The sequence below is a fragment of the Tiliqua scincoides genome, chromosome 5 (genome assembly GCF_035046505.1).
Source record: "Tiliqua scincoides isolate rTilSci1 chromosome 5, rTilSci1.hap2, whole genome shotgun sequence".
Taxonomy (NCBI): Eukaryota; Metazoa; Chordata; class Lepidosauria; order Squamata; family Scincidae; genus Tiliqua; species Tiliqua scincoides.
The window spans coordinates 69,788,425-69,816,401 of record NC_089825.1 but is presented as its reverse complement, the minus strand read 5'-3'; the positions used below and the strand labels follow the sequence as shown (position 1 = coordinate 69,816,401).

The following is a 27,977-nucleotide window of genomic DNA, read 5'->3' as shown; positions in this document are numbered from 1 at the left end:
ACTAAGGCTACCTCCCAAAAAGTCTTTGTTGAGTTGTATTTGTTTCATGTTGTGTATCCATAAATCTTCTGTCCAATTGCATCCAGATGTAAAAGGGATGTTTCACTCAGCTGCCCTGTTATAGGTTGTGAGACCTGGGTTACATATCAACAAACCACCTTTTTCTTCTAGGTCAGGGGTCACCAAACATGGCCCAAGGTGTTTGAATAATGATACTTGGCATAGCAGTGGTGAAGCCTTACCATTTCGTCATGCAACCAGCAGTTTTTGTGCCTGAACATTGCTGATCCTAGCGCAGGGGAGCCTCTTCCCCAGGAAATCATCCCAGAAGGCTCTGTTTGCTGGTTTCCTGGGGAAGCGGCTCCCCAACGCTAGGATTAGCAACTTTCAGACACAAAAACTGGTCGTGATGTGGTAGAATGGTAAGGCTTTGCCGCCACCATGCCCAGAATCGTTATTCTAGATCACCAGATTCATTGCACAGGCCATAGTTTAGTGGCCCATGTTCTAAATGAGGGGTGCCCAAACCCCAGCCCGGGGGCCACTTGTGGCCCTCGGGGGCTCCCAATCTGGACCACGGGGAGCCCTCCGTCTCCAATGAGCCTCTGGCCCTCTGGAGACTTGCTAGAGCCCATGCTGGCCCGACACAACTGTTTTCAGTGTGAAGACGACTGTTCAACCTCTCACCGAAGCTGTGGGACAAGGGCTCCCTTCACTACTTGATGTTTCACATCTGTGATGCAGCAGTGGCAGTAAAGGAAAGGCTGGCCTTGCTTTGTGCAAGGCCTTTTATAGGCCTTGATCTACTGTTAGACCTTCATTCATTCATATCAGTTCCATCTCTAATATAGTCATTTATATAAATTTATTCAAATTTGAAATGTAAATTAATTCTCCCCCCCCCCCCCACAGTGTCAGAGAGATGATGTGGCTTTCCTGCCAAAATGTTTGGACACCCCTGTTCTAAATGAAAGCTGTTTTGTGACTGAATAAAATGAGCAACATCATTAGTTTTACATGTTTACTTCTTTTCAGTACTACAAAGTGAACACTTTCAAATTCTGATTTCAGAGAGGTGCTAGAAGGAAATGAGTCACAGATAAAGACAATAGCATTTCCTTAAACAGGAACCACCATGTATTATTCAATGAGTTAACAGCAACAAGAAAAAAAGGCAACTGTCATAGAGATGCTAAACAGTGTCAGGCCTTTTAAAATACAGTATATACTGAAAACAAAGTACTGCAATTACTGCAATAGTCAAATTTCATCTATTACAACTTCTACAGAAAGAAAAAGCTAATTGCATTTTGTCCTTGAAACCCAGCTTTGTAGCACAACTAAACATAAAAATTCTTTAAAAGTCTGGGAAATTCTAAGATTACCCTGATTATTTTTCACACAACGTATTACCCACTTACATTTCTATCACCGCTGTAAGGGGAATATACTTGAGAACAGCACATTGGACTTATTGTGACTGTTCCTTCTCTTTGGAAGAGATTTCTCCCATTGGGCTCTGGAGGCAGGGCTAACTTTTAACTTTTTGTCTGCTGTGACAGATGAAATTCATTCCTACTCTTGGTTATATTTCAAAATGCGTCAAAATGCCTGCTGCAACAGAAGATAAAACTAATGCACTCCACAACTGTAACACCTCAGCAACATCAGAACCAACAGGGGGGGAAAAGAATCCCCTGGACACAAATTATACCGGAGTGTAGTTTAGATCTAATGTCGCAAACAAGCTGTATTTTGTATTTTCCCTCATCTCTTGACTGGGTTAACAAATCTCATTCTAATGGAAGTCTGCCAGAGGGGCCTCACTGACAATTTCTCTAGATTCAAGGTCAATCTAGGTCAATGGAGCATCAAGCAGGTCAACTCCAACTGCTCAATCCTAATCATCAGTGGTGTGAGCAGAAAAGCATACAGAAGGTTCTTGGGTCATGGGGGCTGTCAGAGAATCAATTGCCTTCACCATGTCACAGGTGAACCTGGAGAATAAGCTCTCTGATTAAGAGGAGAAGTGAACAGTTCTAATATCTGCTTTTTAATATTCATCAACCCTCAAAACAATTCTCCCTGGTTGTCTGAGTGGCTATCCAATGTGCTTCATCAACAGGGAAAGAAGGTGAACAGCTCACTCTATTCATAGCTTTGCTTTATGATACAGTGCTCTGGAACATTTAATTTGCCAAAGATGTTTGAACAAATTTTGGATATTTGGGGGGTAGTGAATCAAAAAAGGCATCAGTTTTGCCTATATAAGACTGACTCATATGCCGTTTCAAGCAGCTTTCTCATGAGGAAGCCAACACCATGGCATATAGCATGGCATGTCATATCCCCAAAACTAGAATCAATTGGTCAAAACTGATGCCATTTTTTGATTCAGCACCCCAAATATACCCAAGATGGGTCTTCTTTTAAGACAAAATGTATGTAGCCCTGTGTTATTTATATAGGTCTCATCAGTACAGGATATCCCTGGATATCATGAGAAACACAGCTGGTGTGTTGCTACTGGTGTGCATGTGCATGTGTACATTCATTCATTTATACACCTATGAAACTACCTTGGGTCTGACTTGACATACCTGTTGTCCAGTACTGACTACACTGATTGGCAGCTGCTTTCCAGCACTGCAGGCAGGAAGCCTTTCGCAGCCCTACATGGAGATGTCAGAAATTAAACTTGGACCCTTAAGCATACAAACTACATGCTGCATAATTGAGCTAAAAGACCACAGAACTTGCAATAAGCTTCTCATCAGATAAGATTTGCAACTGTGGTGATTTGCAATTACCTCTGAATCCATCTCTCATACCATTGGGATGCAGACATGGATATCTGGGATAGGGTTGTCATCTTGATGAGGTAGGAGTCAGAGACACCTGGAATAAAATCTCACTGTGTCAAAGGTTCAGCTTCTGCATGGGTGATAATGAAGTCCTGAATCTGAGTCAGGAACATCAGGTCTGCCTTAACAGAGCTTACCATCTAACACGCTGTGCTCTCTTGGCTTCTCCCACCTTTCTTAATGTAGGACTCCTACCATAGGAACAATCCCTGAATGGTGTTTATGAAGGCTCTCCAGGTGCTATAAACATTGCACTGGTTGCACAGCCTTCTTCATCTCATTAATCAGCAAATTGTAGAATTGGAGACACTGCAGTTGTTTGGGGAACATCTCAATTCCGGCTCTCCGAATGGCAATTTACTAACTACTGCCCAGGTAGCACTATGTGTGTATTTCCCTAAAGTCTGTGCTACAGTGGGCACATGATCTTGATGAACTTGCCTGTCAAAGGCAAGGCTAAATGGGAAGACTTTCAATTGAAAATACCTATCTTTGATAAGCAAGCCTTGGAACTTTCAATGTGCTGGGATAATGGCCCCAGGACAATAGGCCTGCAGAGACTAGGAAGTCATTTGGTTTGAGTGCCTTCACTTCAGGCCTTAAAGCTTCCATCCAGAGACATCTGCACTTTAGATGTTCAAAAAGTTGAGATGCAGGATGATTCTCCAATTTCCATTATTATTTCTGTGAAAAATATGATACAAATGCCCAAGCACCTCCTTTGCAATAGTACTAGCACCATCATCCTGTTGTCTGAGCCAAGACCACACTTAGCATGTAGAGATGGTTGGGTTTTTTTGTTGTGGTTGTTTTTTGACCTGGAAGAAGGAACCTTTTTTCTGGATGGGAACAAAATATATCAAGCAAAGAAGAATCTTCTAAAATGGTATTCTCTTATACTTAGCAGAGCAACTATCCTTTAGCCCAGAATGAAAGAGCCCTATTGGAAGCCCTTTGCAGACAGGAAACAATTTATTTAGCTATGTACACTACTTATGAAAGGCTTTAAAAAAAAAAAAGTGTGTTTTTGTTACACATGCCCTACTCCCTAGTGGCCTGGCATCCACAGAATTGTTGCTGCTGTTAAGTCCCACTGGTGACTCCGAGGCTGACTGGGGCAGCATTGCTTCTGTCAAAGTCTCTTTGTCTTGCCCACCAGGGTTTCTTAGACAATCCAAGTTGCTGTAAAAATGAAACTTTTATGAGCACAGTTTAAGGCCTCTGTTTGTTCTTCCTTTCTTTAACCAGGTCGTGCTTTCTTCTCACATTTTTTCCATAAGAGTATTTTTAAGACTGTCAGAATTGAGTTAGTTACCATGGCTAACAAACAATTCTTGAGCAAAAGGTTGTACTTTGACAGCTTAAACCATAATTCCAGTTTCAGAGCCTGAGAGTATCTGGGTTAACATCTGCAGCTGGGTTGTGGCTCCTCTCCCTGAGCTGTTTTGTTCGCCTTATTTCTTCCTCCAACAGTTTGCCTGTCCATGTAACAGATATCTTGGTAAAAACAGAAGTAGCTGCTGAGGATCTAATAGCCAGGGCAGAGCCTCATGAGCTTTGTGCAGACATATTCATTCATTCAATATCCTGTATCATTAAGAAAACTTCCCCTTTGTGAAGGGGGGAATTAGACCTGAAATATAGCATCAACTTCCTGAAACAGACACATGCACAGAACTCCAGATGTTGCAAATCCCCACCAGGGGCATCAGAGGTGTATCAATCCAAGTATGATTTCCCTGCTTCAGCCAGGAACATCTTGTGCACACTGGGTTTCCCTGAGGACAACTGCAAATAGAACTACTACTATTAACAGCCCATTAGCACCAAAATATCAGCCTCACTCTCCAGACTACAGGAACACTTAAATGCCCTGCAGGCCATGATCCCTGCTTAGGATTCAGCATCACTGCTTTCCCTTGCCAGGAGGGCAGGAAGGTGCCTCTTCAGAAGGATCCAACAAAGAGTAACACTTTTGAATAGGAGAATTGTTGGACCAATCAACAGTCTTTCAGTTCTCAAGTGCACTGTCATGGTACTGGTTGATGCAGACTCAATTCCTCTAACTACAGTAGCCCAATTAAATGGGTCTTCTTGGGGTTTATCTTTTTCCTGCTCTCTCGTCCTTTTCCTGCAATTCCTGTTACATCCATTAGTCTGGGAATGGGGCTGAATGAGAAAATTAACAGGAAGAAAAGTTCTAGGCTCAGAATAGTGCAGCAGGTGCACAGTTCAAAAAACAAAAACAAAACCCCTGCTCTGTTGTCAAAAGCAGAAAAATTCTAGGAGGATTTTTCTTACTGGAGGAAACATGAAGTTGAAAGTTAGCCCTGTCTCTAAAATCCTATGGGGCAAATCATCCTTTCCAGGATGCTTTCCTCCTCTGAAGGACAATACAAAATTTATACACAGTATATCACAACTATGTAAATATTAATAGCAAGGAACTTACTTATGTTTAGCCACTACTTGAAGTACAATACATCTTACAGTACATTTCAATTTAGGCATCCTGAAAGTAGGACAGATAAAACCTCTATTAAAGTTAAATCTTTCCTACACCTGAGAACATATAAACATACATAATTGCAATCAGAGTTAAGTTATTGCTCTGAAAGGTTTATAAAGAAATGCAATGGTTAGTTGCTTGAAACACACATGATCATACAAAGGCCTGTTAGGAATGCGTTCAAGAAGAATTGCAGAATTCTTTTGTATTATTCTTGAAAAAGAAGAGCTTTAGTCTGAGCAGAACACAATGACAAGCAAGCAATGACCAACATGCAACACTGTTACTGAATTCTGCTTAAAATAAATTGTTGAACTAAATGGGTGCTCCAAAATCAAGAGCAAACTCTTCTTCTTGCTCACAGAGCAATTATTTCTCCTAGTTACTTAAAATAACATCTCATTCTGTGAGGGACATGTTCTTCGACTGTAGTTTATCCATTTCTTGACCAATACTTCCTTCCACTGTATCGCACTGTGCAAGGAAAGCCTGAAAACAAAAGTTAAATTACTAACTACCAGAGATTTGTTGAAGTACATATTAACACACATTCAAAAAGCAGCAAGAATACCTGTTCTACTATACCTGATGTATAATAAATTTAACTACTGTCACAAGCAAATACTTATTAAAACATACATTTAAGGACTTATGTGGCATTAGCCAAGATTTTTAAACTGGGCAACTGCCTTGGAAATGGGTGCTTACTCCCCAGCATGAATTGTTCCCTCTGTTCCTATTGGTCTTAATCATGGTTTTGCATTGTATCAGCAATTACACTAAGGATCAGTTCTCATAATTACAATTCCCATCTTGACAAAGAGTTCAAAACCAGGGTAGGTTTGCAAAGCACCTCTAGGGTTTGGGGTGAGAAAGGAAGGGAAGAATTTGCACTGAATAGCTAGTTGCGGAATTCCCAAGGTTCTGTCCCTGTTTGCAAAAGCTATAATTACAGCAAGATTACATAATCAATAAAGCAGGCTGAATTGCTCACGTGAGGAAACAGATTGAGTAAGAGTGCCCCATGTTCCACCCCACTGCTTTCATTGCAATCACGTCCCCATCCATTCAACTGCCCCACTGTTAGGTGAAGTTTGGTTGGGGGGGGGGGTATTTTCTATATTGAGTATATATGCATGCACTTACAATTTAATTGCTCAGTCTCCCCCTGGCCCATCTTGCTTTCATGCTTTTTAATCCTGCTTTTGCTTTAACCATTTCTTTCCTCCTGCACTGGCTGCTCCGCCCCTCCAACAGTCTCCCAATTCTAGCCACTGGTATTAACCCAGTCCCAAGCCATAAAGGTTTTAAAGGTCATCTGAGGAACCACCTTCTTCTATATAAGACAGCCCGCCCTCTAAGGCCATCTGAAGGGCTCCTACATGTGCCATCACCAGCTGAAGCTAGGTTGGCAGTGATGCAGAGTAGGGCCTTTTCTGTGGCGATGCCATAGTTGTGGAATTCCTTCCTTTTAGAGCTGAGAATCTCACCTGTGGGCCTTTCAGCAGGCATTACAAACTTGTTTCCTCTTGCCTTTTAAATTTAATCTCCACTGTTGTCTGATTTATTACTGGGCAATACTCCTGCTGTTATATTTGTGCTGTTTTTCATTGCTTACAATGTTTAAATTGTATTTTATGTTTTTAAAATGTTTTAAGTTGCCCTAAGCACACTGGTTACAAGGGGAAAGATAGGGTTGTAGTGCACCGCCATCTAGTGCCTGCTTTAAAAACAATGTCTCCCAGCAGTGCTTCACAAAGCTGAAATCTTATATGAGCGAAAAATAGGCCTGTCTACTGAATTTAAAGTTATGAATTTGTACACCTCATTGTAGTGAAATCTTATAAAGCAGCTGTTTCATATAACAAGTGATAATCATCTACTGATAACTTTGTTCACACACACCCCAATATGTACCAACTATAATGTCTTCTAAGCCACCTTTGTTTTCAGTGAAGGCATGCCACAACTACCAACAATTTCATAGTCTTTTTCCCCTGGAAACCACCCTTTGCTCACCTCCGAAACAAGGTCACAAATGATTGACTAGCTTCTGCAAACACTAACACAGCATGTAAAAACTAAAATTCTAGTCTCACATGTTCAACAACAAAATAAAAGATACTCAATAGGATTTTCTATAAAAAAAAAAGATTCACAGAATCTGCTCCCTAATACCTGAAATTACAAAATCACAGCCTGAAACCAACAAGTCATGTGATTTGATTATTTTTGTCAATAAACAGCACACTACAGTCGCCTGATTAAATTTAGGAAAGTGTAAACATCAGTTTGTGAGGTCTTACATGGAAACTGCAAACCAAAACCAGTCAGAGACATGAGAGCAGAAGTCTCTATGTGTGCAGCACATGCCCCCCATTTTATGCTCAGGACAGAAAAAAATTATGTACCTACTTTCACAAAAATATTATCATCTGTTAATGAGACCGACTGTGCATATCAACCTGTTTTAAGGTTAGAAGTTTGTTTTGACTTTGATAGAATCCGCATTTTAGAGAGCTTGTAAAATTTCTCTCTAGGCCTGGAAGTTTCAATTCCTAAATTCTGCATTAGATGGACAACATATTCACTTTTGCCCAGGACATACCTGAACCTTTTTCACTAGTCCCTTCTTTTTCTGTTTACAGTCACTGAAGTTGTCTGGAACAGTCTGTAAAAGACAAAATCAAAAATTCATGTCACGTAGTCTTGAAACGAACTTTTGAAGTCCTAAATCCAAGTACAGCTTGCCTCACAGTTTAGTTGAATCCACAACAGATGCATCAACAGTTGTGTATAATATACACACTCAACTAAGATGAGTACTAAAATAGAATTAGTCAACTGTATAATCTTATTTAATAATCAGTCCAATGGAATAACATTAGGATGCATGCCTAACAGTCTCCATAAATGACTGCAGAGCAGTTATGTACAACATGGTCCTCCCTCTCACATGTCCTGTGCAACCCTAGTACATTTAAATGATTACATCTGTTGCAGAGCATGATCATTACACAGACATACCAAAACAAAAGGCCCTGTTTATGATGGATGTTAAAAGTTCTTAAGATTTCCATGGGCAGCAGCTGCTGTCTAGTTTTCTAGCAGGTCAAAACCAGAGTAGAATGGCAAGTTCTTCACACACACTTTAATTCATAGTTTTCATTAAGCGTCCACAGTACAGAACTGGAATTCAGAAGCACCCATGGTTAGAACTTGAAGGGAATGTTTGCTTTCTCATGCATTTATTCTGCAAGTGAACAATAAAAATACCCAACTTGCTTATAAACATCCAAAGAAAGATAACTGTGGGAGCAATCCTTACCAGCTTTCCAGCACCAACATAAGGGCAATGCAGCTCCAAGGTAAGAGAACAAACATCCCTTACTCTGAAGAGGCCTCCGCAAGTGCCACCCAACTCCATGTACTGCTTTTTGTACATTAAGGCCCAGTTCAAGCGCGGCAGTGGGCATGGATGGACATCCATGGCCTCTGTTGAGCTCAAAGGACCCTCCGGAGCCAAGGGGAGCAGAGCTCTTCTCAGTTCCAGAGGGTGCAGGGAGGCATTCGCCCATATCTGTGGTTTCACTTAACCGCAGGGGGTTTTGGAGTGGAATCGCTACAGATACAAGGGCACGCATGAATGTCAAAATGCAAAAATGCTCCTACAAGCTACTTTTTCAAGCATGTTCTAAATACACTGAACGTAGCTTTCCAGATTATCTTTGGAAAACTGGGTGACACTGTCTTGTCTATTTCGGTGGTTCTTTTTAGCACCGGGACCCACTTCTTAAAATGACACTCTGTTAGGACCCACCTAGCTTTACAAGACTTAAAAAAGGTAATCTCGAAAAAAATAATATTGTATTTATTTACAAATAATATTTTATTTGGGGGAAAAACTTATTTCTTGTAATGTGGCAGCCTTAATGAAAAGCCTCAAGGCTTGAGGGATATGTGACTCAGGGCGCAATCCTAACCCCTTATGTCAGTGCTTTCCAGCACTGACATAAGGGCAATGTAGCTCTGAGGTAAGGGAACAAACATTCCCTTACTTTGAGGAGGTCTGCATGAGTGACACCCAACTGCAGGATGCAGCACATGTCCCATTGGCACCACTATGCCAGTGCTGGAAAGCACTGACATAAGGGGTAAGGACTGCGCCCTCAGACTTCACCTGCCCCCACTTTGTGCTATTGATGGACTTGCCAAAAAACCATACCAGAAAAAAGACACTCAAACATTTATCTCCCTATTTTTACACAAGCTTGAAAACTGCAGGAGCTCAGCTCTTTGCAGGGCAGCTATCTGATTTCTGAATAGCCTCAGGGCTTGAGGCAATTAGTTATCTTATCTTTCCATCACTGTGGGACCCACCAGAAATCAGGTCATGACCTACCAAGTGGGTCCTAACCCACAGTTTGAGAAATGCTGGTCTATTTGTCTTAACCCATTTCTGCCTAGCCCAAATGTGTACACTTTTGATCCCTGTTGCATATATGCAATGTTGGGAAGAAATGGCTTAAACATGGCAGTTTTGCCTGCCTGATATCACAGCATCTTTCAAGCATCTGACTTCTGAAATAGTCAGTTTGGAATACTGACCCTTATACTGGGAATAAGAGATTTCATTCTACACAGCCTGTCAACAATTCTGGACTATGGAAACTACATGCCCAAGGCTGTGTACTTCACAATTGCACCTCAACAGCATGAAACTTGGTAGGGAGCATGGAAACATGGGAATCCATGCAAAAAAACCCTTTTCTAGCCATTAAGGATACCACAAATGGTTTGAAAGTGTGTGAGTAATGTCTGACAAAATATCTGAATCCAGAGGGCAGATTCAACAGATTTATAGTAGCTTGGAGCAACCTTTCACAGTTGCGTGCATCGCTCTAGAGCAGTGGTATTGAGATTGGTGGGTCGCAATCCACCAGTTTATGTAAAGTTTCCCCCATCCCTTTAAGAAGTTGGGGAAGGGGAGAGGCAACGACATGCAAATGTAACCAGGAGGTGGTTTGTGCTCACTTTTTTATCAACATTCCAAAATTTGGGGACCCCTGCGAAGGGCTGCACGGGGCTCCCAACACCTTCTGGGGCCTGTTGCAGCCCTAAGTGAGTAAAAGAAACCCTCTCAACCCCCTTAACGATGCAATCCTGGGGATCGTGTCACTGTCCTTGCCCCTCCCCCACAAAGACTTATCTCTGAAGTAAATCTCCCAAAAGGTTTGAGAAACACTGCTCTAGAGTCTTCCCAATGACTGGCAGAATTAGGCAAAACAAAGATGTGAAAAAAGAATGATAAAGTGTATTTAAATTTTGAATTCATCAATTCTTGGCACAAAGTTCTGGGGTTTCTTGGTGCACAGTATATATACAGCTTATAAAGTGCCTTAGGGGGAATACCATGGATTGACGCATTATTCTCGTTGGTGGGAACAGAAAATTGGATCCCAAATGGTCCAAATGCCACCTCTTGTTTGCACAAGAAAGCTGGTAGGATAAAAAAAGTCAATTAAGTGCACAAACATCTTCAGGAATAAAGAGGACTTAATAACAATGCTCCACCCACCCATACATGTATAGCACATTTCAAGAATTCAAAGTGCTCCATGTGCAATATCTAAATAATCCTTACAACAGACCCATGTGGTAGGATAGTATTACTATCCATATATGGCTAGACAATGGGTGCATTCAGATAATCATACAAACAACGGCCTGTTTCATTTCAGCCATGGTTACTGTGATTAGCCAAACTGGCACCAACAACCTCTGTTTTGGGACAACAAACCAGGATCCAAAACCACACAGTGACATGCCCATGGTCACCTAGTGAACTTACGGCTAAACTTATACTTGAACTAGGGACTGCCTAGCTCACACACTTATTACACTTCACCACTTCTGAATCTGCATACAAGAAATTGCTTGTCCCATTAGTGCTCTTGGTCCAGATGGTCCAACAAGAACAGGACCAGTGCAACCCCCTATGCCCAGCACAAGCATAGGGCTGTATCTCTCGGTGGTGTGCCAAGCATGCTATTCATTGGCCCCATCCTCACACAGAATTAGGTACGGGACACATGGGGCTAGATGCTCTTCCCTCCAATCCCCAGGGCACGCTCTCATTTTACCAACTGTGAGCAGCTGGTGTTGCTCATCCTGTTCCTTGATTTTGATGGCAGAGAAGGGAGCTGAAGGAAGAGCATCTACACTCTAGCCCACCACCAAGGAAGCTTCTCCATGCTTCTTCTTGCTGACTGTTTCCCTCTAGCTTTTGAAAAATCAGTGTGTTGGAGGAAAGAAGCAGAAGCTGTGGCTACTGTGTCAGATGAGCAGAGATGTGGCAATGTGGTCAGCAGCGACCATAGAATACACCTGCCAATTCATTGCCTGAGAAAGTCGCCTCATTAGGAGGCAAACACTAGGAGGCAAATAAGAGGAGGACTGAATCATTCTGGATCCTAAATAAAGTCATTGATCAAGTGAACAGGGAATACATTAGTTTGGTTAACCATTATCCCCTTGTGGAGAGGTTCTAAAACAGATTTTACCTTCTGAGAAAGGAAGGTCTGCATTTTGTGGAGGATATTTTGCTAGGTAAGAGAAAAGTATCATTAAGAATCTCCAAAGGACTACAAAGAAACCCTCCTAATTACAGATAATCCCACTGCATTACAACTAGCAAAGTTTGTTTAAAATGAGTACAAAACAAAAATGAATTACAACAGTGGTGTTGAACTCTCATGACTTTATATGAACATGCCATTTAGAGTTTTTCACAATTAGATAGCTTTATATCAGTTACTTAAAGAAGGCACTCAAAAACATCATAGACCACTGTGAATGTTCAGCAAGATACCTACAGTTTATACGTTCAAAGCTCATGTTCAGTGGAAAGCTGGCATACATATAATTAGAACACCAAACAGACTTTCATCTCTCCAGCTCAATTAAAGAGTAACTTGAGAAAACAGAACAGTAACATACAAATTAAATCTCACCATCTTTCCTTTTATCTTAAGTAAGTTTACGTCTCCTCTCCAGGAATACGTTGTCCAACTATTCAAGGTTTTAAGAGGTGAAGTTGCAAAATACCTTGAGTTACAATAACATTTGAATATTCAATTAAAATAAAGTTCAACAACAAAGATAATGTAACCCTTGAGGGTGCTTATGCAAGACTCTCTCACCAACTGAGGTTAAAGGATTTGGTGATGGCAATATCTTGCAGAGAAAGCCTGAATTGACTAGTTCTCCATTTAGAATTTCTCCAGAAGGACTAATTCTTTTCCACTGAGTGCTAGTTTGGACCTTTGAAAGTCTAAATGGTTTTGCACTTGGATATCTAGAAGGATCACCTCCACCAGTATGAATTCATCTGCACATTTCAGCCTTTAGAAGCATCTGCGCATCCCACTGCCATCACAGATAAGATTTTGGATATGCAGGATAAGGCTTTCATGGTGTCACTGAGGCTATGAACTCCTTCCAATCCAACTGCCCCCTTCATTCTGATGCCCAAAGGCACATTTAAAACCATTATTATTACAACACACTTTTTAATATTATTCCAACACGACAGCTGCAAAGGAGTGGCAATAGGATACAGGCATCTTGGTGTCTTGTGTGCCTCCAGAGGCATGTGGTAATTCAGAAAGCTGGACCGATCCCTGGCACATGGGCACTGGTCAGATCCAGTAGAGCTTACCAGGTAACATATTTTTTTGTTGTTAGCTGCTTTGATGGTTCCTTTTCGGGGACAGAAGGTATAAATATTTTAATATTAAGAGAGCCAGGGTGGTATAGTGGTTTGGGAGTTGAACTTAGACCTGGAGGATCCAGGTTCAAAACCCCGCTCAACCATGAAGCTTCCTGGGTGACCTATCTCTCAGCCTAACCAACTTCACAGGGTTGTTGGAGGGAGGGAAGTAACCATGTACACCACCCTGAGCTCCTTGGCAGAACAGTGTTTTTAAAATGTGGAAAATAAATATTCTAACAACTTTTTCTTACAATCTATCTCCTCCTCTTTCACTCATTTTCTAACCGATATCAAGCTCAGAAAAAATTCTTTACATTTCACCTGCATCTTAGCAGGTGAACTTAGCAGCTGAACTCTTATTTTTGACAGCGAGTCCAAAATACAGGACCTGACTTATGTCTCTTCTCAATTGGACCAGGACTCACTAGATATTTTAGGGGCAAGTCATTCTCTATTGTCCTTAGTTCTTCAATAATGGGAAAACATCATGCCCCAACTCCCACAACTACTGAAAGGACAAAAAGATTACTTTGTAAATGATAATGAAACATAGCTATACTGAGCTATGGATTCATGCATCTGGGCTTAACATTTTCATTTGCTCAATTCCATACTACACTGCATGATTTAATTATCAGAGTGAATTTTGTATTAAAATTGTATACCTATGTTTAAGTATTATGTGGGATAAAACAGATTAAATATTAGTCTAAACATATAACACTTAACACCATGTTTCCACAGGCTTTGAAAAAAGTCTTCTAACAGTTACCTATTTAAATGTGCATTATTATCCTTCCACCATCTCCCTGTATCTGATAAACTTAGCGAATAAGTTACATACATTCATTAAAAAAAAAACAAAAACCAGACCTGCTCAAACATATTTTAGCAAGTATTAAGTAGAGAAAGCAAATCACAGCACAGGAAGTGTTTGATCCTATTATTAACTGCCAATAAATACTGTTTAGATTAGACTATCAAAGTTATAATTTAGGGCATGCAGAATTTCACCATTTGCAATTTAAAAACAAGCTGTGAATAAGTTTCAGAAGCATATATTATTCTGAGAAACAACATGGAAGTTTTGCTCTTTATCTTGTCCTATGATGTGAATGCAGTCAGCGTACTTCACAAAGGTTTTGTTTTTTAAAAAAATCACTCAGGAGAAAAGTTCTCTCAATGCTTTGTAAGAAAGCAAGCTAGAAATTTAGCATTCATGCTGTAATAAATGAAAATTTATTATTAGATTATTATTAATATTAAATATTTATTAGAAATGGGCTATGTCAGAAAGCCAGATGCAAGGGAGGGCACCAGGATGCAAGTCTCTTGTTGTCTTGTGTGCTCCCTGGGGCATTTGGTGGGCCACTATGAGATACAGCAAACTGGACTAGATGGGCCTATGGCCTGATCCAGTGGGGCTGTTCTTATGTTCTTAAAATCACAATGTGATTTAGTGGTTACAAGTGGAAATAGAAACAGAGCATGAATTCGGCTCCCTATCCAGTAAAACCTTGAAAAAAAAATCTAGGTTTCTTAGAACTAGTCATTATAGTTGAGTTACATTTCAAATGGACTTCAAATCTCAAGCAAGCCACATTATAAGACAAACACTAAGTTCTTTTAGCATATAGATAACATGTCCATGCAGGAAAAAGTAGACACGTTATCAATGGGGCTAACACAGATTATGTATTAAGCTGTGTGCACACAAGGGTAAGACTTACAATATGCTAGAGCTTCCCATCATACATATATCTGGTCAAACAGAAGCATGTTCCCCAAGTGTGATGGTATACATAAAATACACAGTAAATGCTTTTTCCTATGCAGAAATCATATAAATGTAGGGTAATCATTATAGACTACATAACCCTTAGCATTTTACATAAACCAAAAGAAGTTAGAAACACAGAATTGTGCTTTAAAAAAATTTTTAAAGATAGATTCATAGTGGTAGTCAAGAATTAGCAACACATCAGAAGCAATTTTCAGAAAAGAATCTTGGTCCTTTTCTATGAGAAAATACACCTTTGTATCTCAGACACTCAATCACTTAAGTAGCTAGCTTTGAAAGTTATTGAGTCAGATACCAAGCATTATATTTGGCTTCCTTACTCCATAAATTCCAAGACGCCATGGGTGTTACAGTCTAGAGCAGGGGTGTCAAACATAAGGCTCATGGGCCAGATGCAGCCCATGGAAGCTTTTTAAGCAGCCCACATGATAGCTGGGCTCTCCCAGCACTACCATCAGCTGCACTGGCAGAAGCAGCACCGCTGAAAGGGCAGCCTATGTGATCATTGTGTTCTCCCAGTTTCATCCTTTAAGCAGCACTGTTTCTACTGAGGCACTGGAAGACAGGGGCTCAGAAGGCAAGGAACAGTACAAGGAAAGAGGCAGATCAGTTGGAGTGAGAAAAAAAGAAGCTGCAGATGCACTGAGAAAGCCCATTATCATGCAGGTTGCCCTTTCAGTAGCTCTGCTTCTGCTGACACATTATTTTGCAGAGTACCTCTCAGTTGTTGAGCTGCAAAGCTCTCATCACTTGAAAATATGATCAAGATTTGTGTATTTTCTGTCATTTGCAGGTAATGATCCTAAGTGAGAACAAAGTGCTTATTTCTGATTATCACACGCTTAATGACATCACTTCTGGCCCTCAGCAGGCAACATGAATGCTATTCAGCCCAGTGTATGAAATGAACTTTACAACCCTGGTCTAGAGAAAGGTAGAGTATAATAATAAAATAAAAATTAACCGGACAATGTTGGCCTAATTTCTCCAATATCTTAATGTTACTAAAATGTACTTGAACTTACTAGTTTTCAGCCCCAGACTGGAGAAACACATGAGAAGATTCACATGGGAGCAAGGAACCATCTTCCCATACAGCACAGAGATGAGCTGCTTGCTTATTCACAACATCCCCGATGCCTGGGTGCAACACATGTATAGCAGAATGCATCTCTCTGAATTGGGAGCCTTTCCTCAACTGAATAACAGATTAATAATATTCAATATTAAATCAATATTTGATTCAATATTAAATCAAATAGATTTGATCGGCTAATATATTTGATAGGGTATCAATATCCCAAGCCCATAGCCAGGGAGACAGACCAGGGACAGACTGCACTTGCTCCCGGTGTGGAAGGGATTGTCACTCCCGGATTGGCCTTTTCAGCCACACTAGACGCTGTGCCAGAACCACCTTTCAGAGCGCGATACCATAGTCTTTCGAGACTGAAGGTTGCCAATACAATATCCCAACATAGCATCCCTTCCAGTGACTGTTTGCTGGCATCTCCCTTGTCCCTTTTTGAGATTGTAGCCATTTTCTCATTTCTTTTACTATGCAAACCATTTTAACAACTGCATTTTGTTGAAAAAGTGATATACAAATACTCTGAAATAAACATGGCACACTTCTGCAAATGGGTATGGTGCCACTATTGATTTCACACCACAGAAAATAGAGACCCCATAACTGAACTAACAATTCAACAATGTGACAACAGCTAATAAAGGAACTCATAACTGAATATTTGTGCCTGTGTGATTAGTTATTCCTATTGTTCTGACGTCAAACTTCATTTTAAAAAATACAACCAACTGAACTTTCTTTCAAAGTTCCACAACATTCTGCAGTAATTATTTACGTACAATGGCATCAACCTGTTCCAGAATCTTCATAAACTGCTCAGCTGTCCCTTTTATTCGCTTGTCCAACTGGTTAAGAGCTTCTGTTTGAAGATTCTTTGCTAGAAAACCCTGTACAGAAAATATATTTTATGTTATTAGAGAAGTTTATTCACTGCATACCCGAAGAGAGCCAAATAAGATCTGCCAAGCTGTCTGTCAAAATAGTATCCTATAGCTCATTTGAAGGGCCAACTAGACTTCAGACACAGGCCTGAAGGCTTCACAAATCTGCGAATGTATCACTTTTATATTCATATATTCACTGTCGTGAGAGCCTCTGAAAATAAGATCATACTTCTCAAGGAGGTAGAATAACTTTGCTAAAAATATTTGCTTTATCCCATTATGTTAAAATCTGGTTTTAAGTTAAAACTAGACCATTGTACCTTAGTTTTATCTTTCTTCTTAACCTGTGAGCGGAAGGAAAACTGTACAAGAAACATTTCTAACTAAATGTGATTTTTTTTTTTGATGAACATGAATGCATCTACTTTTGTTTTCACACTTGCAAAAAAAAAAAAGCACAATTATAACCCAAAGATCCAGGGCTGGCTGAAAGCACTAAGTTCTAAGCAAAGAAATCCTGGCAGGGGAGAATAAAGGGAATTGAAGTTTCTTGACCTTTCTACTCCAACGCAAAACTTGACCATGGATGAAATATGTTCCCATAACATAGTGAATAGTTTCATCTAGTAGTAGTTTCATCCAGGGTTCCCCCTAAGCTGCACAACCTTGTGACCACAAAGCTCGAAGTCAAACTCTGCACAGTTTAGCGCTTGGCAACCTAGAAGTCAGTGATGATGTATGACATCATAGCCAAGCAACAGAAGATAGCACTGTGCTGCCATGAAAGGGCTCCTGTGCAGTGGTGCATAAAGTAAGGGGATACATTAGTTTCATTCACAAGTATGTCTATACTCCCCATTCCAGCCTCTTTTGACATCTTAAATAAAAGAAACTACTATGTATTTCACTTCTTATTTTTATGTTAAATTTATATGCTGTTGCTTCTGACCATATAGACTCACAATGTAACTAATGTATACAGTTCTCGTTATCCACTAAGGTTAGGTTCCTGGAAAACCTAATGGATACTGAATCACTGAGTCTATGAGGAAAATAGGGTTAGTTTCCTGGGGACACTTTTCACCATACACTATAAATTCTATGAACCTGAATCTTAACTTGGAAGTATATGAGCTGGATGATAGCAAAGGTTCAACAGCATCTCCAACATCTGATGCTTCTTCCTTCGTGCTAGCTATCTCTCAATGCACTGAAGGTTACTGGCCCAACAAGGAGGCCGCAGAGATCAGCAGCTGGGAGGGGGTTGCTTCTCTGTTACGTGAAAATCCCATGGTTACACAACAACCACCTCCCCATGGTCACACATTATGGGAGGAAGTCTGGCATCTTATTGTTTAAGTGTCTCCTACATTACTGTATTCATTGTATTGTTTTAACCCAATCACAGTTTATGCAAACTTGAACTGCCTTCTTGTGTTGCTGATTCACTGTATTGTTTCTAGGAAGCCAGCCATAGACCCCATTGATTTTTGCTGATAACTGACATCTTGATCCTTTCAATGTTTTACTTACTCCCAAGTACCCTGCTGTGTGGTAGTAAGCAAGCTACAATCCAGCTCAGACAGTCTGAAAACCCCTTTTTAAGAGGGGGCTTCCTCCCACATGCTCGCCAGCTCTCTATCCAAGGACCAACACATCTGTGTTGTGTCAGAGGGTCCTCCTCCCAGGACTCTCCCCCCCATCCAACTGCTCTACAGGACAGGTAACTATCTTGCATCTGGAACTCTTTCCCTTCTTCCCCCCCTTTTTTCTCTCCCCTTCTATCCCCATCTTTAGTTAGCAGCTGGGATTGGCAGATCAGGGACCCCTAAAATCCTTCCCTACAACCTTTCCTTTTTCTAATTTTCTCGGATGCACCAAATACTCTTTACATGTAACCACCATGAAAGCTATGTACACTAGATTCAAGTACTAGGACCAAGAAACATATACTTATCATTTTTCCATGTGCATTATGTTTGTGCTTTTGTAATAAACTATAATCTTTTATTAAAAGTTATCTTTCTCTCAGTCTCCTCTTTAAGCAAAAGGGAATTTCTCTGCATTACGCCGTCTTGTTATCCAGCCTGCAATCCTAAGGTTCCAATAAGGGCAGTATAATAATTCCCCTAAACAAAACAGCCCTTTTGGTAACATCTCCTGACCTTGTCCTCCACCTGTCTCTTGGCACCTCCCCTTGGTTTGCCCCAGAGCAGATAGCCTTCCAGAGACCACAACCATCATCACCAAGGTTGTGAAGGTTCAGCTGGAATCTCTGAGATAGTGCCCAAGATGGTGGAGCAAGTCTGGAAGCAGACACAAATGTGTCTGACAATTCTCCACAGGCCAATATGAATACCCCTTTGATGTGGCACCAGCACAGTATTCACAGACAATGAGAGTCACAAATAATGAGGTAGGTGGTAATTCTGCCTCTTGCGGATAAATGAATTCACATACAGAGAGAACTGATTGTACTCTAAAGGTTTTTCATAGAAAAGACACTAAAAACATCAAGCCTTGACCTCTTCTTGAATAAATTAATTTTATTTTAAAAAACTAGGAAAGACAACAATATTGAAACAAGAAAGTAACTTACTTTCTGAATGCCTCCAAGTTCTTTGTTAACTTCCTCTATTTTTTTGGCTATTTGCTCGACTGATTTCTCCAAATCTTTTAATTTCTTTAATTCAGTCTCTTCCTCAGGACTGTTCTGTGCATTTTAAAACAAGACAACACATTTTTACATCAATATCACCAAGATTTACACAAGGAATAAAGGAGAGCACAAATTTAACAAGGATTTTGAAATTCATTGTTCCAGTTCAGCATCCTGGTGTCTCACTACTTATTAACTGCAATCAATCAGCCTCAGTGTTTTGAAAAGATAGGCTCACTGTTTAATTGATACATAGCTTAGTTAAGACAGGTACAATACGAGGGGAGGTCAAAAAGGTTTTAGTCTCACAGTGATCCAGATGTGCTAGGGTTCTGAAATTTGATCCACTGATTCTTCCTTCTCTACATATCCACCTTCTCACCACACACTGCTCACACCTGAGGAAAAATCCTTTAATACCATCGCCATAGAAGTCTGCAGATTTGGAGGTGAACCAGCTCTTCACAGCAGTAATGACCTCATCATCATTGTGTAAATGTTTCTTCATATTTGGAAATGGGAATGTCTAAAAGTGCCAGGTCAGGAGAATACGGGGGATGAAGCAGGGGTTCATAGCCACAGTTGCACACAAAAGTGACTGTTTCTGCAGCTCAGTGTGCAGGTGCAATGTCAGTTATCAGCCTTTTGACAGCAAATCACATCTTCTGTTCCTTGATAATATCCTGTAACTTTTGTAGCAAGTTCCTGTAATGCGCCCATTATTGTTGACCCTTTTTGTAAGTAATCTGTCAATATTACACCTCTATTCTCCCAAAACACAGACAACATGACCTTGCTGGTTGACCGTTTCACCTTAGCTTTTTTGGAGTGGGGTGACAAGGCATGTTTCCATGTTTTGCTGATTTCTTTGGTTTCACAGTCATATAGGTTTACACAGCATTCATCCGTGGTCACTAACTGGTTTAAAAAGTTCTTCTCATTCTTGTGGTACAGGTCCAAAATGCTTTGTGCACATTCCATCCATTGCTCTTTTGGGAAAGGAGTCAACAACTTGGAACCCACCGTGCAGCCACCTTACTCATGTGTAAGATATCATGCAAAACGTTGTAGACTGACCCCCTACTAATGTTCACCTCCCTAGCTAAGAAATTAACAGTCATATGTCTGTTTTCAAGCACTAGCTGTTCAACCTTTGTCATCACACTTGGTTCTGTGGCTGTCAATGGACAGCCTTCTCTTGGGTCATCCTATAGACTGGTGCGACCATATTTGAATTCCCATTTCCATCATTTGACAGTCTCCTATGATGGACATTCCTCACCATGCACAGCTGACATCTCTTCATATATTTTTTGTGCAGATTTTCCTTGAAGATGGAGGAACAGTATCACAACGCAAAACTCAATTTTGTCCAGCACAACACCTTCTACTCTCGTTCTAAACTACAGTTTTAACAAGACCTGTGATCCCAAAAACTGGCATGCATATTATGAAGGTCCCCACCAATAATTGTGTAAAATTTCAGATGCCTAGCATATCTGGATCATGGTGAGGAAAAGAACTTTTTGGCCTTCCCTCATATTTGCCACCAATACCCACCTAAAACATACATAAAATTTCATGTTCTTGAGCAAAAGAAAAACAACAGTGGGATACAAATTAAAACCAATAGTCTGGAAAAGGCATTGTTAGGTTATTCAGTTGCAGGGTTTGTTTTCAGGGAAAGGAATAGATTCAGATGGTCTTATGGTTCCCTCCAGCTTGGATGGGTGGGTGTGGTTTGCCCATATTACTTGATTGGTATTTTAAATTTTAAAAAGCTTTAAGAACTTATGCACACTGCCTTGTAATATGATTATTAGAAGGTAATTAATACATTTCAGTAATACCATGACAAAAATAAAGCACACTGGGCAAAAGAAAAGAGAAGAGAAAGAAGACAGGAGAAACTAGTACACAACTACAGGCATCCATTGTCATCCCTCCCCCCCGCCAGATCATGGATCTGGCATTTGCTGTTTCAGTTATCCTCAGTTCCAGCAGATACCAGAGGATCACTTTAAAAATGAGTAGAAAGTAAAGGAAGAAGCCCAAAATAGCTTTCTCTACAGTTGCGAAGTGAAACAGCTGCATTTTGAGGGCTCCAGACAATGCATTCTGGGACAAGCCTGGGCAAAAGGAGGGGCCTCTGCACAACCTGAAAGAGGCTGCAGGAAGCACAGAAGACTATATGGAGCCCTCAAAACGCAGCTGTTTCACTGCACAACGGTAGAGGTAGCTATTGGGGGCTTTTTCCTTTATACATGCTTTTAAAGTGGACCTCCCGTATCTACAGATTCATGGCATTCATGGATTTGCAGTATCCATGGGGGCACAGTCTGGAACAGAACCCCTGTGGATACAGGGGGGATGCCTGTACTGCTGATATCAGAGCAGCATGACAAACTTCCACCAAGTGCATTAAGATGGAGAAACAGGGAAAAGATGACAAAGTCAGCAGAATGCCAGAAAAAAAGGGGGGAACCATGTTTTCTTTTTCCATTCTGCTTCCTTCCCTGCTCAGAGACAAAGCCAGAGCCAGGGACTCAAATGTGAAAGAGTCCTGCTGAGCCAACAGTAAACTACTTGTACACAGAAGTAAACTGGGTGATGAAATAAGATTGCACTGTATTCTGTGCAATATAGTCTGTACAGTAACATTCAAAATAAATTACTTATGAACAGTAATAAATAATTCGTTCTGAAATGCTGGTCCTGCTGGGGCCACCATCCCATCGGCTTCCCCCAACCCAGAAGTAATTGTGGTGATGTCATCGCATTACCACAATTACTTCCATGCTGCCTCCTCCTTTTTTAAAAAAGGGGGGAAGGAAGGAGGTGTCCCAGGCTATGATGGAGCCTTTTGCGTCGTTGCTAGCGGTGCAGAAGGATTCATTGGAGCTTTTTGCTTTGCTAGAAGCAGTGCCCAAGAGGCAAGCGCTGCTTCCAGGAGACAGGCACCGCTGCTAGCCTCCTGGAAGCAGCCGCTAGAAGCAGTGCTCACCTCCTGAGTGCTGCTTCTAGAGAAGTGAAAAAGCTGCTAAGCTCTGTACTAGAGATCAACTCTGTGCTAGAGATAAACCAGCCCTATCCAGCTCTAGAGGGAAATATAATGGTTAATTTTTGAAGATTCCATCATGTATCTTCACTATATCTGCTTTGAGTTAGTTCTTTGTTGTCACTGACCAAACAGCTGCAAAATTAAATATGGCCCTCATAAAACAAACATTACCCTTTTCCCAATTAGCATGACTTTACAACCATTTTTCACTCCAAATGTTGACAATGGTTGTTCCATTTCTTTCAGCGACTTTCCTACAAGGAAAAAACACACAGGTATACCACATAGTTTGAAAACTTTGATAAGAAAAAACATTTTACATTCACTCAGAAAATGAAGTCTGACACAAGTCTCATACCTTCTGTACTGCCCCAGATCAACTCTCAGGGGCAGATCAACCCTCAGGAGTGGCAGGTAAGCATTGAGTGGTGTAGGGTTGTGGGGAGGGTAAAGGGGCATTTTTGGGCAGGAGGAAGAGCAAAATGGAGAGATGGACCGGCCTCCTCTTCTGAATCCTATCCCCCATGTCGGGTTCAAAAGTCTAACATGGAGCTTCCTGAATCTGTGCCAGTGATTTTGCTTGCACAGACTTGAGAAGCCCCATTGAGCAGGTTGGAGCTTTACTCGGAGAGTAGGAAGGATACAAATATGCCCTTACCCCAGGGAGACCTCCATCCTGCTTAGATCCAGCACAGGATCTGGGGGTAGCCATTTGGAACCACTTCTCCTGTGCTAGATAAGATTGGGTCCTAAGATGTCTTCAATCCCAGTTGCCCAGACCCCTAAGTGGCTTCACAAGCATAGAGGCACTGTGATTGCCAAGCCACACTGTGATGTCAGAGCAAATTAGCGAATCACAGCTGGAAAATATTTATAGCCAGTAGGCCAACTCATGTTAAACATTTTTCTCAGTTGTTGTATTTTAACAACTATCCAGCTCAGATATTTTATTTAAAAGTCAAATAAAAAATATTCAACATAATTTTAAAAAACAGAAAGTAACTGAAATCATTTGAAAAAGGTTCACTATGCCTCTGACACTCACATGTGCTTCTGAAAATTTGAGTCAAGTTTATTTTTCAACAATTAATACAAGCCGGTTATTTTTCTACCACAAATTCCTTGCATCTTAACCTTGTAAAGAAGAGGTCAATTGTTACAAATTACAAAAGCATCCCTGTTACAAATGCATTGTAATCTCTCTCTACGCACATCTAATAAATATTTTGAAGTTTTAAATGGTTTGCTATCTATTCTGAGAATAAGGTTTTTTTTAAAAATGGATTATAAATATATAGACAAGAACCAAACTGTCACCCAATTGCACATGGATATTTAATACTAAAGCCAAGAGATTGCAAACATATCAATGTTAATTACCTTTATATATCAGTTTCTGAAAAGAAACTGGCACACCAGTTACTTGTTCAATTAAGAGAGCCATATCACGTACAGTTGGTTGGCTATCTTCTTCTTGAGATGCAATCTGCAGATTATGCTTTTCATTACCTGAAAAAGAACCAGTATGAAAACTTGAATTACACTTTGGTCCACTGAGCCCCAGTTTCTTGTCATCAGCAAGAACGGCTGCCTAATAGGCAGTAAAGGGATAGCACAAAGAGAAACCAAGAGTAGTGACATCTGTGATCATCAGAGCAAATTAGCAAACCATGGCTGGATTTGAACATGAACAATTCATGCACTATGTAGATACTATTATTTCTGTCTTTGACTTACTATGACTTTATTATGAACATCTTTAAATGCTGCTTTGAGAGCCTCTTAGGGCTATGAAGTAGGGAATACAAGTATTTTAAATAATAACTGCATTAGATCACCACCTTTTTCATTGGTCCTGCTTCTGTGCCTCCAATGGCAACCTGACATGCAGTAACTGAGCAAGTGAAGCTTAACTGGCAGGGGAGACAAAGTGACAGGAAAGTTTCTGTATGGTAGAAGCTCAGTATGAAGTTGGGCTGACCACAAAGGCCTCTAATCCGATGCTAGAGCCTCTGGCTGGATCCTTTTGCCTTCCTCCCCCTTTTGTCAGGGGGAATTACATCCTTTAGCCAGATGCTATTACTAAGCCCCATAGAGCCATGTTGGTCCCACCACCCCAGTAGTCAGTCTATATCAGAAGTATTGTTGGCATTCAAAATTCTTCACATATTCTCTCAATAAAAATTACAGGATTTCTCTGTTGTTGGCATCCTTCAGTCTCGGAAGAATATGGTATCGCACTCTGAACAGTGTTCTGGAACAGAGTGTCCTCTCCAGTGCGCAAAGCCTGGGTAAAGTAGATATGGAGGATAGACTGTTACCCACGCAGCAAATCCCCCCTCTCCATGTCGCTGAAATGGTCCAATGGAAAGGCAGAAGCCAATACGGTTGGTTCCAGCGACGTCGCAGGAGTTGCCAGAACGTGACTGTGTTCAGCCATGAACTGCCTCAGGGACTCCGGCTCCGGATTTTGCCTCAGGGTTGACTCCTGAAGCCTTTTCCTTAACTGGATGTAGCCGCAAGGCAGCGGAGGTTTGAGATCAGAGTTTTCCTTCTCTCAGATGAGCTGCCTTCCCAGGCTAATGAGTCCCATCTACCCGGTGGCTGTTCAGTCGCCTCTTACGACAAGTACAGCCAAACTGAAGGCCTATTCTTATCCCCAGCCCTCAAGGGAATTCTCTGAGTACTGTCTTATCATTACTATACTTACTCTGTATTATTCTCATAATAGCTTTATGGAGTGGGTTTAACCCCCTGCATTGGATATTTGATGTTTTCTATTGGACACCAGAGACAATTCTTTGGAGCTACTATGGGGAGGTTGTCAAAAGAGAGTTCCTGAAGAAAGGAGAAGCAGGACTAGATTCTGGACAAGAAGGGTTTGTGTGGAGAGCAAGAAGAGGAAATCTGAGCGGGGGAAATATTCGGGGATGGTAATGGAGAGGAGAGAAATAACATTCATTCAGAAAAAGTAGACTGAGCTCTGAAACACCGGTCAAGTCTAAAAGATGTGCTACTTATCTCATCTGAGAGCTCTCTCTTATTCTGTGTTTTGTACCTTCAATATTGTGTAGCTGTTCATAATGTTCTCCCTGCTTCCTTTCCTGTTTCCCTGATGGTTAAATACAGTGTGCTTCTCCTTATTTTAAGTTACCGTATTTCCATACAACCTTTCAAATAAACAGTGGGCTGGAGGCATCACACATTAATTTGAGCCCTGGTATTATTCCTGCAGAATCCAAGACCCACAGTTCTTCCCGGTGGAGTAGCTGGAGGGGGGCGGAGCACCCCTGCCTTTGGAACCATTCCCGTACCCCCTGACTGGGAATGGCTCCGAAGGCAGCAGCCGCTTGCCCGCTCTGGGTGCTCCGCCCCCCTCCGGCTACGCCACCGGGAAGAACTGTGGGTCTCCCCGGTGGCGTAGCTGGAGGGGGGCAGAGCACCCACAGCGGTGCTTCTTCCCCCACAACCAGAAGCTGATTGTGGGGCGTGTGCGGGTGGTGCACGCTGATTTCCGGAGCGCGAAGGCTCCCCAAGAGTAAGGTTGCTTAAGGCCGCGTTCCTGATTCACAGCTCAGGCTCCTTGGCTCTCACTCTGCACGTGCTCAGAGGCCCTCTCGCCTACACCTGGGGACTGGGAAGGAGGCGACGAGACCGCCCCGCTCCTAGGAAATCCACGCGCACTCGCACCTCCAGGGCCTCAGCAGCCTTCCCCCTCGAAGCGGCGCGCAGGCAGGGCGACTGAGGAGGGGGCGCTCAGCTCAGCCTGGCCTCTCGCGCACGGAGGGAGACGGGCGACAGCGGGTGCAGCAGAGGGGCATGCTCCTGGCGCAGGCCGGGCAGTGCCTGCCGGACCCTCCCTCCACCTCTCGCCGCTTGCTCCTGCCTGCGCCCTCGGCCCCTCCTGGCGCAAGGTCCAGCCTGCCCGGAGGTGTCGCCGCCCAGGGAGGGGCCTCGTTCACCCGCCCGCCCTGCCTGCGGCCGCTCCAGCCCTTACCGTAGGTGACCGTCACCGTCAGGGCCGAGCTCCCGCCGGGCACCGCCATCCTCTCCGTTCGAGGAGCCGCCTCCGAGTCTGCCTGCTGCCTGGCAGCGGCGCTTCCTCCCGGGCCGGAAGCCGGCAGGAGCCCGAGAACGAGGGGCGGGGACGAGGGCGGCTGCTTCCAGCGCGCCCGCCGGTCCTCAGGGACAGAGGCCCCCTCCGTGGGCAGAAAGGCCCTGGCGGGCGGGGTCCCCGCCTAGGACCTGGGAAGCACAAGCCCTCGCCCCGCCTGCACCGAGGACTCGAGGGAGCGCAGCTTCCCCCTCTGCACCAGGAACACTTCAGCCCCTGGACTGGGGTCTAACAGCCCAATCCTAGCCACACTTTCCTGGGAGTAAGCCCCATTGACTCTAATGGGACTTACTTCTGAGTAGACATGCCTAGGATTGGGCTCCAAGTTATTAACGAAGGGCACAAGCCTAGCCATGACTACTCAGAAGCAGGTCCCATTAGAGTCAATGGGGCTTACTCCCAGGAAAGTGTGCATACCAGTACAGCCCTAAAGGGGCTCTGCCATAGGTGAGCCTATGCAGGTGCCACTCTACACAAGGCTTTTTGCCCTCTTCACAGCTACCTGCCATGTAGGAGGTGATTTTTTCCCCACTCACATCTCCAGCTTCACTCATTATATTGCTAATTATAAAGCTTCACTAATAACACTTCTGCAGGTCAGAAACAGGAAGGGAGCAAGTAAAAGGAAGACTGGTTCAGGGAGCAACTCCAACGTGTCAGGTCCCATATGGTTATTGTACAGGATCCTCTCTTTCTAAAGTCAGGAAACTAATCATTCATTTGTCTGCTTCAGAATCATTGTGTATCTGCTGCAACACCCCTGACGTGATTCTAGGGCACACAATTCACTCAGGAGACTCCTACACCAGCAATTGTCAACAAGCAGGTCATGGCCACTGGTGCACAGGTGTGCATGTTAGTTTGGGGGAGGGTCATTTAGTAGTAGGGCCACTGGGGGATATGAGCCCCTAATTGGCAGTGTGGTTTGCCTTCAATGGTTAAAAAAATGGTGTACTTGACCATTTTAGGGCAGTGTGCTGTGAGATGAAAAAAAGCAGAAAATCACTGACCTGCGTTATATCACACACTGTCTGAAAACACACACTCTCACAGGGAGAGATCAATAGTAGACTATCAGGGAAGCTGGCTTTCAGTTACTTTGTCATTGCAAACAACCTGTTAAAACTTCTAGGGGACCCTGGGAGCTTTAAAGCTACTGTTAAACACAAATAAATGGATCTACAAAGGGTCACAAGTAGCAGGCCAGAATCCACAAAACCG

At 42.2% G+C, this 27,977-nt stretch overlaps 1 protein-coding gene across 3 annotated transcripts; it reads right to left on the bottom strand.

The window, feature by feature from the left end:
- Window positions 1-1,007: 1,007 nt before the first annotated feature.
- BAG1 (BAG cochaperone 1) lies at window positions 1,008-26,767 on the bottom strand. 3 transcript variants are annotated; one of them, XM_066631216.1, is made up of 9 exons: window positions 26,640-26,767; window positions 24,023-24,151; window positions 22,814-22,896; window positions 19,522-19,635; window positions 16,818-16,925; window positions 15,974-16,146; window positions 11,937-11,978; window positions 7,982-8,044; window positions 5,780-5,862 (listed from the first exon to the last, which is right to left on the bottom strand). In XM_066631216.1, exons 1-8 carry the CDS (start codon window positions 26,686-26,688, stop codon window positions 7,996-7,998), a joined length of 747 nt encoding a protein of 248 aa, XP_066487313.1. In that variant the 5' UTR covers window positions 26,689-26,767; the 3' UTR covers window positions 5,780-5,862; window positions 7,982-7,995. The 3 variants fall into 3 exon arrangements, with proteins under 3 accessions (XP_066487315.1, XP_066487313.1, XP_066487314.1); XM_066631218.1 differs by lacking the exons at window positions 11,937-11,978; window positions 15,974-16,146 and having other exon boundaries at window positions 1,008-5,862; XM_066631217.1 differs by lacking the exons at window positions 5,780-5,862; window positions 11,937-11,978 and having other exon boundaries at window positions 8,001-8,044.
- Between the last annotated feature and the right edge of the window lie 1,210 nt (window positions 26,768-27,977).

What these genes read in the sequence shown, in the direction of transcription:
- BAG1 (XM_066631216.1), bottom strand. Translation starts at nt 26,688, where the DNA reads ATGGCGGTGCCCGGCGGGAGCTCGGCCCTGACGGTGACGGTCACCTAC. An exon ending in TCAGAAACTGATATATAAAG is followed by an intron (nt 22,897 to 24,022) that starts GTAATTAACATT and finishes TTTTCCTTGTAG; the next exon opens with GAAAGTCGCTGAAAGAAATG. An exon ending in TCATGCTAATTGGGAAAAGG is followed by an intron (nt 19,636 to 22,813) that starts GTAATGTTTGTT and finishes TAAAATGCACAG; the next exon opens with AACAGTCCTGAGGAAGAGAC.